The sequence below is a fragment of the Corythoichthys intestinalis genome, chromosome 1 (assembly GCF_030265065.1).
Source record: "Corythoichthys intestinalis isolate RoL2023-P3 chromosome 1, ASM3026506v1, whole genome shotgun sequence".
NCBI lineage: Eukaryota > Metazoa > Chordata > Actinopteri > Syngnathiformes > Syngnathidae > Corythoichthys > Corythoichthys intestinalis.
This window is the reverse complement of record NC_080395.1, coordinates 70,535,148-70,544,874: the sequence shown is the minus strand read 5'-3', so window position 1 is coordinate 70,544,874 and position 9,727 is coordinate 70,535,148. Positions and strand designations below refer to the sequence as shown.

The window sequence follows — 9,727 nt, the reverse complement described above, 5'->3', positions numbered from 1 at the left end:
TCTTTTAATTGTGTATATCTATAATGGTCCTGCTCTTCCAGTCCAAATCTCTGCCTCAATTTTTCAAATGTCTGCAGCTTGCCTCCTTCCACAACTTTACATATTGCTGTGATGCCTTTTTTCGCCCAATCCCTAAACCCTTTATCATTTAGTCCTGGTGTGAAACCATCATCAAACGCAAACCAACTCAGAATTTTTGGTTCCCTTTCCAGATTGTATCTTTCCATCACAGTTTTCCATATTTCCATTGTATTCTTCGTCATCTCCCCCAATTGGTTACTTAGTTTTTTAATCTGTTCCTTGTGAGCTATGAAATTCCGCATCTCATTATTATTTTTCCTAGTTCTATAGTTTTCCATTTTGCAGAATAACCTTCCTTGCACCAATGAATTAGCATTATTCCTCGTTGGTGTTGTGAATGATGCTCTAATCCATTTGAGTCCAGATTCTATCGTAATGAACAATTCTTTGTAAACTGGAACGCCAGTGCTGATGATGATAGTTAAATGGTTATACATATCTATATAGATGAACTAGTATGCAAACATGTTTATATGTCTACACATTCAATATAACTTGGAGTATAGGGCTGGCAAGTGGGAGCTCTGACGCTGGAGGCTAACACCTTGGCTCAGGTTCCCAAATCTTGTCTTTTAATGCACAGCTAGGACACGTAGCAATGAGTGGTCCCGTTGCCTGGGGGTTGTTCCCCTCTGGCAGCAGGTCCACAAATAACATTGTATAATGAATAATTAACATTTCAACAATTATCACCAGGAGCACCAGTAAAGCTGGTATTACATAAATTATGACTTTTGAATGTACAATCAATATATGGGGACGGCAGTGATGGCGACGATGATGGCGCTGGTGATAGTGCAATGATGATGATAATGTAGGGAAGTGACTGTCTTCACATTGAATTTTTGGGGAGTCAATTGGGGGCGGGGACCCAAATAAAGCTTGGCTTCTTCCCACTCCTTTTCAAGCTACATATGTATTTGTAACTAATTTTTGTTGTAATCAACACTACTGGTATTGTTATGTTTTACCTATTCTTGCTGTTTTTGCTATTACTGCTCAAAATAAAAATCAATCAATCAATAAATCAAAGGTCTGATTTGTGCTGCATGGAAGTATTCTTGCAGGCTTGGTGGCAAAGCCATTCGGCCTCTCTCTTTTGGCAGCTGCAGAGTCTTGAACCTAATTCTTGGCCTTTTCCCCCTCCAAATAAACCGTGAGATCCACTTGTCCCATTCTACAAAATGTGTTTTTTGGAATCTTCACTGGCAGAGACTGGAACAAATACAGAAGTCTTGGCAAAACATTCATCTTGACCACTTCTATCCTTGAGCTCATATCAATAATCATAACCAACCACCCAATTAGACCAATATCTCGTCTGCAAACAATCCTATTTTATTCTCCTCTCTTCCAATTGTAACTCCAGTAATAGTGTCCTCTTGTCTTATCCTTTGTGCTAATGGTTCAATGACCAATGCAAACAAAATAGGGAAAAGGCTACATCCCTGTCTTGTCCCACGTGCCAATTTAAAGCTGCCACTCAGGCTACCGTTTATCTTAATTCTTGCTTGCGGGTTCTGATATAGAGACCTAATGCACTTAATAAATCTTTCCTCCAAACCAAATTTTTGCATTACTGTAAAAAGAAAGGCCCAATTAACGCTATCAAATGCCTTTTTTGCATCTATGCTTACCAAAATTGCACTTTTTCCTTTATTTTGTATTTCCTCCATAATAAGAAGTGCCCATCTAATGTTATCTTGTGTCTGCCTCTCTCTGATGAAGCCTGTCTGGTCTTCATCTATCAAGTCCTGCATAAATGTCTCCATTCTCTTGGCTCTGATTGATGTACAGTATATAGTTTATAATCTACATTCAAAAGTGAGATGGGCCTGTAGTTACAACATTGCTCTCTATCTTTTCCTTCTTTAGGAATAATTGAAATGATAGCCTCTTTCCAGGAGGGGGGATCTTTCTTGTCCTACGAGTGTAATTAAAAGAACACTGTAAAAGTGGAGTTAACCCATCTTTGATGGTTTTATAAAATGAAGCCCCAAATGTGCCCGGTGATTACGCTGATTTTACTTGGCTTATTGCCTTCTGTATCTCCCTAATTGAAATTTCTGATATTAACATTGCATTTTGTTTTGTACCTATCTTTGACAAATGCAGATTATCTAAGTATTTGGTCAAATCTCATTTTTCTGACCATGGTTGAGAATATAATTTACCATAAAGTCTTCAAATATTTTCCCAATTTCTTCGGGGCCATATGAAATTTTATTAGTTGTTGGGTCCCTAATTTTATAGATGCCAGTTAACTCTTGTCGTCTCTTAACACGTCTTGCCAATATTTTGGTGGCTTTGGATCCCCCTCATAGTAAGTTTGTTTGAGGGAACTTGCCTTTTTTTCCCACCTCATCTAGCAAAATAATATTTTTTTCTAATCTTCTTCATCTCATTAGATACATTTGGATCATTTGTCCCTTGATGTTGTTGTTCCAATTCTTTTAACTCTTTAGTTAGTTTCTGAAATGTATTCAATCTAGCCCGTTTTGTGAATATTGCGTATGAGATCAGCCTCCCTCTAGGTAGTGCTTTTAGGGCATCCCATAAAATTATTGGGTCCACCTCTCCATTATCATTGTCTTGAATATAACTAATTATTTCTCCTGCCGTTTGTTCAACTAAGTCTTTATCATTTAAAATACCTTCATTAAGTCTCCATAATGTATTTTTCCTTTTATTGTTCAAATGAATTTTCAAATAAATTGCACTATGATCTGCTATGTCAGTCACTCCTATTCTACTCTCTCACTCGCCGTCCTGGGCGATACCAGGGATTTTGGATTCGATCCGATAGCAAGTAATACCAAGGCCAAATATTGCGATCCCGATCCGATATCGAAACCGGAAGTTCATATTTTTTATGTATGTATATATATATATATATATATATATATTTATATATATACTACAGCAACTACAGCAAGCACTCAAAAACTAACAAAAGTTTAACAAAAGGAGGATGCTTCGGGGTGCAGGGTACCGAGCCCCTTGGTAAGGACTGTTCGGTCCCTGTACGACCTGTGTCAGAGTCTGGTCCACATTGCCGGCAGTAAGTCGAATTCGTTCCCAGTGAGGATTGGACTCCGCCATGGCTGCCCTTTGTCACCGATTCTGTTCATAATTTTAATGAACAGAATTTCTAGGCGCAGCCGAAGCGTTGAGGGTGTCCGGTTTGGTGGCCTCAGCATTGCATCTCTGCTTTTTGCAGATGATGTGGTGCTGTTGGCTTCATCAAGCCATGACCTCCAACTCTCACTGGGGTGGTTCGCAGCCAAGTGTGAAGCGGTTGGGATGAAGATCAGCACCTCCAAATCCGAGACCATGGCCCTCAGCCGGAAAAGGGTGGCATGCCCTCTCCGGGTCGGGGATGAGATCCTGCCCCAAGTGGAGGAGTTCAAGTATCTTGGGGTCTTGTTCGCGAGTGAGGGTAAGAGGGAGCGGGAGATTGACAGGCGGATCGGTGCAGCGTCTGCAGTGATGTGGACTCTGCACCTGTCCATTGTGATGAAGAAGGAGCTGAGCCAAAAGGCGAAGCTCTCAATTTACCTGTCGATCTACGTTCCTACCCTCACCTATGGTCACGAGCTGTGGGTCGTGACCGAAAAAACAAGATCCCGGATACAAGCAGCCGAAATGAGTTTCCTCCGCAGGGTCTCCGGGCTCTCCCTTAGAGATAGGGTGAGAAGCTCGGTCATCCGGGAGGGGCTTGGTGTCGAGCCGCTACTCCTCCGCGTTGAGAGGAGCCAGCAGAGGTGGCTCAGGCATCTGGTTCGGATGCCTCCTGGACGCCTCCCCGGAGAGGTGTTCTGGGCATGTCCCACCGGCGGGAGGCCCCCGGGACGACCCGGGACACGCTGTCTCTCGGCTGGCCTGGGAACGCCTTGGGATCCTGCCGAACGAGCTAGTTTAAGTCTGGGCTTCCCTGCTAAAGCTGCTGCCCCCACAACCCGACCTCGGAGCAAGCGGAAGATGGTATGGTATGTGCGCCTTGTTGCAACAGTAGAAGATAAATTGTTGGCTCAAAAACATTGCTGTCATGATTTGTTTTTTTCCTCCGCTGTAACACTGCTATGAAGTGAGCCGTGGTTTCTAAATATGTGGTCAAGCCAGCCGCACTTTTCGATTGCGATTCCTTTCAGACTTTAACGCGCAGAGATAGACAAGGCGTATGGATTCCGTAAGTTTTATAACAGAAAATCGCCGTTACTGATTTCGGGTGGGAATATAGTCCTGTGGGCTCCGCGCTCGTCTGTTGCATGGATTCGAATCCCACTTGAAATCTACATTTACTTGTACTGTTTTTTTTCCTCCATTAAAAAAAAAAAAAAAAAATGAGTAATGCCTGCCTGACTAATAATAAAAATATTGTACAATTAAGCATGTGTTTTGTATAATTGTGTCAAGTACTAGTCCTTCTAAAAAAATAGCATATTGTGATAAAGTTCATTATTTTCTGTAATGTACTGATGAACATTATATGTGGTGCCAGGTCGTGAAAGGGGTAGGGTTGAAATCTTCATCTCCATAAAGCTTCTCAGCAGATGGAAGCATGAAGTGCTCCAAAATCTCCTGATAGCTAGCTGCATTGACCCTGCCCTTGATAAAATACAGTAGAGCAACACCAGTAGCTGACATGGCACCCCAGACCATCACTGACTGTGGGTACTTGACACAGGACTTCAGGCATTTTGGCATTTCCTTCTCCCTAGTCTTCCTCCAAACTCTGGTGCCTTGATTTCCGAATGACATGCAAAATTTGCTTTCATCTGAAAAAAGTACTTTGGACCACTGAGCGACAGTCCAGTGCTGCTTTTCTGTAGCCCAGGTCAGGCACTTCTGCCGCTGTTTCAGGTTCAAAAGTGACTTGACCTGGGGAATGCGGCACCTGTAGCCCATTTCCACCACACGCCTGTGCACGCTGGCTCTGGATGTTTCTACTCCAGACTCAGTCCACTGTTTCTGTAGGTCCCCCAAGGTCTGGAATCAGCCCTTCTCCACAATCTTTGTCAGGGTGCGGTCACCTCTTCTGGTTGAGCAGCGTTTCCTGCCCCACATTTTCCTTCCCACAGACTTCCCACTGAGGTACCTTGATACAGCCCTCAGGGAACAGCCTATTCGTTCAGAAATTTCTTTCTGTCTCTTAGCCTCTTGCTTGAGGGTGTCAATGATGGGCTTCTGGACAGCAGTCAGGTCGGCAGTCTTGCCCATGATTGCGGTTTTGAGTAATGAACCAGGTTGGGAGTTTTTAAAAGCCTCAGGAATCTTTTGCAGGAGTTTTGAGTTAATTCGTTGATTCAGATGATTAGGTTAGTAGCTTCTTTAGAGTACTTTTTCATGATATTTTTTGAGATAGGGATTTTTAGGTTTTCTTTACTTTTTTTGCCAAAATCATCAATTTTAAAACAATAAAAGGCTTGAACTCCTTCCGTTATTTGCAATGAATCTAAAATATATGAAAGTCTAATGTTTATCAGTACATTACGGAAAATAATAAACTTTATCACATATATGCTTAATTTTTGAGAAGGACCAGTATTTGCGAAGACTTTCTTTGTAGATATCATAAAAAAACAGGGTTTTGTTTTTTCGCCATCTGCGTTCTGCTCGTCTGCAATCTTGCTTTTGTTTTAAAGCTAGTGTGGCATTTCTCTTCTTTCTTGACAAAGTTTTTGTCTTAATTGGGGCAATAGTGTCAATTACAGTCATCACGCTGGAACTGAAACTATTTACAAGTTCTTCCACTGGAGCTGTTGGAATGGTTAATGATGATGCATAGACCTGTTTGAATAACGCACAAGTGTTATCATTTTCTAGTATGTAACGCTTCCCAATCACCTCTGTTTCCGTTTTCAGAGGATGGACAGGGGTGGTCATTTTAACATAATGCAGTTGTGATCAGAAAGAGCAACATCATTCACTGTAACCTCAGAGATCTTAAGACCTTTGGATATTATTAAATCCAGTATGTGCCCTCTGTTATGTGTTGGAACTGTGCAGTGCTTAATTTGTAAATCATAAGGTGCCGGAACGCAAAGTACATATGACAGCGCAGTCATGACGAGACAAACACAGGTCCCGGAATATAAGTAGAAATAGTGCTGAAATAACGATGCAAATGCCCACTTGCCATGCTGTGGGACTTATAATAATAATACATTGTATTTCTAAAGCGCTTTTCAAGCCACACAAAGACGCTTCACAAGAGAGATGGAATCATAGTACCAGAAAAACAATCATAAAGAAATTAAAAGGATAATATCCATGGTATGAATGTTATGACAACAATTCAAAATTACTTGCCCGATCGCAGGACTCGGAACTCGGAGAGTGCAAACGTAGAACGTGGACGAGCGTAGACGGCGCGCGGCCGTTGGCCGAAACGTAGACCGCGGCCCGCCTCCTCCTTTTGCTGTAGATAATCCCGCGTCGCCGTTGGCCGAAACGTGGACCGCGGCCCGCCTCCTTTTTTCGGCCGCGGCCAATCGGCTCTCCTCGCCTACGACCGCGGACGCCCGTGATTGGCTCCGCGAACGCAGACCGCGGCGGCCCGCCTCCTCCTTACGACGCGCCTGCGGTTGGCCCAAAAGACGCAATCGGCGAAAAGACCCACGCGCTCAATCGACAAGCCGAAAAGGTAAATATTGTGTATGAAATTCGCCAAAAACGATGCAAACCGAGTGTTGTTTTTCAATTACCGATTCGAGCTAACGCTAGCTAGGCTAGCTGGTGTGTGGATAAGCCGTGTTGTGCGCGTTGCGCCGCGCTAATAATAATTAGCCGTGTGCAGGCACGCACGTAACGTTAACATTCAATGACTCCGTGTGCTATACGTCTTGTATTACTTGTAACTCGTCACAAATTTAACCGATAACTCATTCATTTCACTTGTGTTCAATGCATTTTTTGTTGTGACGTGATCCTCCCTAGTATGATGCCCACACTGTAAATGCTCCCTATTTGGATTACAAAAAACACTAAACAAAACAGAAATACTGTACTACATAGACGTCATCATTTTGTAAGTGGGCCAATTTTGCATTTTACCCAATAACTTCGGTTTTATTTGGAATTTGGGAATTAGATGAACTCAAGACACCCCTCTCAACATTTTAGCATCTCTGAACATCAAGTCATTTTTCTTTTTCTAATTGCCAGCTAGGAATGGAGGCATCCTCTTCAAAACCAACAAAAACGCAATTTTATTATTACCATCATCTAGAATTTTTCCTCCGTGTCATGTCCTGCTTTTGTGTTGACACTTGCCTTTGTGTTTCTCAGTGTACATCAGAAGCGATGACCGGCCACCACGCTTTGCTGCCTAAACTGCGCTTGAGAGGTACATGTACAAACAAGGTATTGTTCTGGATGCCTTTTAAAAAAAAAACAACATCTCCTTCATTTATAAAATGAATTGAACTATATTATTACTTCTTGTCTGATGTGTTTTTTTTTTTTTTTTTTTTTTTTTTTACACACCTAACAGGTAGGAAAAACTGCCTTGCCGTCACCGCAGCTCCAACAGGCCAGCAGATCCCCGGCCAGCTCACGGTGACCTTTGGGAAATACAAAGGCAAGACCTTCATGTGGCTTACGGAGGAAGATGTCGGCTATGTCAAGTAGTGAGTATATATAAGAAATTGATAATAGGCAGTGGATTGTGTGTCTTTGTTACCCAAAATAAAAAAATCGGTTTAAAACAACTACTGCATGCTCTCTTAAAAAGTCTCCTCGATGGCCACGTGAAGGAGAGGCGACGACAGAAGGGAAGGTGCGACACCAAAACTGGGGAGTGGAGGCTGAAGGAGCAGCTTCTACGCTACGTGGATATGTTCCCTCCGGTGTCATGCCACTTGGAGCAGAACATCGACCGGGCCATCTGCGGGCATGGCCGCTTCCGGTCCTTCACATTCGAGGATATGTGGCAGTTTTATGACTTCTCCAAGCTCATCCGTAACGATCTCCAGGCCGAAAGCGCAGAAGAATGGAAGATGGCCCAGGAAGCCTTCTGCTTTGTGCGTCAGTGGCTACTGATGATGGAGTAGGACATCAATGTCACGTTAAGAGATTTCGATTGTACATCCTCACAAAGGAGGAGGAGGTTAGTAGGTTGATTAAAAAATAACATAATTTCCTTTGCCAGTGTTTTAATGCATTTCAGGGCTTACCCGTGATATTTATTTTTTGTTCTGTAGCGAGCTAAAGGCAAAGTTGCACCAGCTACGCCCCTCACGTCAGCTTGTGCATCAGCATTAGCAGCATTATCAACATGACCTGCTGTAGCAAATACACCATCATCAGCAGTGGCAGTAGCAGCAGCACAACAACAAGCACCACCACCACAAGGTGATGATGAAGACTGGCAATGTAAAATACTACGCGCCTGGGCGCTTTGTGGCCAATCCGCACAGGGTCAAAAAAAATATTCCAAAAAAAAACAAACAAACAAAAACTACACGGTCAAGGCGTCCACGTCCAAAGGACTTTCTGGCAGGTCTTTTGAAAACTTTGTAAATTTTAAGGAGGCGGTCAATGACCTTGTAAAATAAAACACATTGATATGTACTTCATGTCTCAGCTACTTTTTACACACACAAATATGCAGTATGTTCGGCATAGCATATAGTCCTGTATATTGTGCACTTTCCCAATGAGTGCAGACAGAAAATTTAAAACCTAGTCCTTATTTCTCAACACTTCAATATCTGCAAAACACTTGCTTATCATTAAACTTATTTAAGACTCAATACAGGCTGCTTAACTTTTACTGTGTACTATAGCTCCTTTATTGAAATACAAGAAAAAAACTGGAATTTGAGTGTTATAACAAATACATTTAAAGCATAGAGATTGGGAAAAGTCCTAATGCCCTTAATTGAAAGTGGAGAAAAAATAGGCCAAGACAACACAACAGCTAAAACGCAGTAATGATGAAATCTATAATGCTGCGCTTCGGACTACGACGTCACTTGAAGGAAACAACGTCAAACTTTGGTCCCGCCCTCCCGCAGCCTCTGAACAGATGCTCAACCACCCTGCGGAATGGAAAGATGCCAAGACCACCCAGAGGTAACTTGTTACCTGTTGGGCAGAATGACCTCGTGAATGAAAATTTAAAACCTAGTGACTTACTTCTAATGGAATACTAGTTTCTTAACACTTGTATATCTGATTAACACTTGCATATTGCAGTTTGCTATTGGCGTAGTTCAGGAGTCAGCTATCTTATTTATTTCAACATCATCCTTCGTACACTGCTTAGTTTAAATTTATTTTTAGGTAGTAGTAGTGTATATTATTTATTTATGTATTGACATTAATTTATTGTGTGATGCACTGATAGGGTGTTGCTATTTTTAATGTCATTGTACTATTTGAATGACAAAGCCTATTCTATTCTAACATTCAAACAGCCGTATTCAACCGCCTGCAACTACCACAGAAAAGACAACACACACAAATTGACCTAAAATATGAATGAATCAGCTCATCTGTGAATACGTATTTTATATAACAAACAAGGCATTTAGGATTCTTTTACATTGGCCAAAAACACACTTCCTTAAAATAAATTCCTATATGTAATCTTTAAAAAGCTTTGAAATGTCATAAATATTCTTAATTCCAGAATAAATAT

The 9,727-nt window shown here is 41.9% G+C and overlaps 1 protein-coding gene across 4 annotated transcripts; it reads left to right on the top strand.

The window, feature by feature from the left end:
* The first annotated feature begins 6,455 nt into the window (after positions 1-6,455).
* Positions 6,456-8,739, top strand: LOC130923555 (uncharacterized). Of its 4 annotated transcripts, none has more exons than XM_057849406.1 (5): positions 6,456-6,727; positions 7,372-7,429; positions 7,577-7,712; positions 7,817-8,191; positions 8,286-8,739. In XM_057849406.1, the coding sequence occupies exons 2-4, from the start codon at positions 7,387-7,389 to the stop codon at positions 8,133-8,135; spliced, it is 498 nt and encodes a 165-aa protein (XP_057705389.1). In that variant the 5' UTR covers positions 6,456-6,727; positions 7,372-7,386; the 3' UTR covers positions 8,136-8,191; positions 8,286-8,739. The 4 variants fall into 4 exon arrangements, with proteins under 4 accessions (XP_057705389.1, XP_057705476.1, XP_057705318.1 ...); XM_057849493.1 differs by having other exon boundaries at positions 6,459-6,727; positions 7,372-7,446; XM_057849335.1 differs by lacking the exon at positions 6,456-6,727 and having other exon boundaries at positions 7,146-7,429.
* Positions 8,740-9,727: the final 988 nt, after the last annotated feature.

Coding starts and splice junctions, on each gene's coding strand:
- LOC130923555 (XM_057849335.1), top strand. CDS start 7,255: ATGGAGGCATCCTCTTCAAAACCAACAAAAACGCAATTTTATTATTAC. Junction 7,430..7,576: donor GCCTAAACTGCGCTTGAGAG/GTACATGTACAA, acceptor CACACCTAACAG/GTAGGAAAAACTGCCTTGCC. Junction 7,713..7,816: donor GATGTCGGCTATGTCAAGTA/GTGAGTATATAT, acceptor TCTCTTAAAAAG/TCTCCTCGATGGCCACGTGA.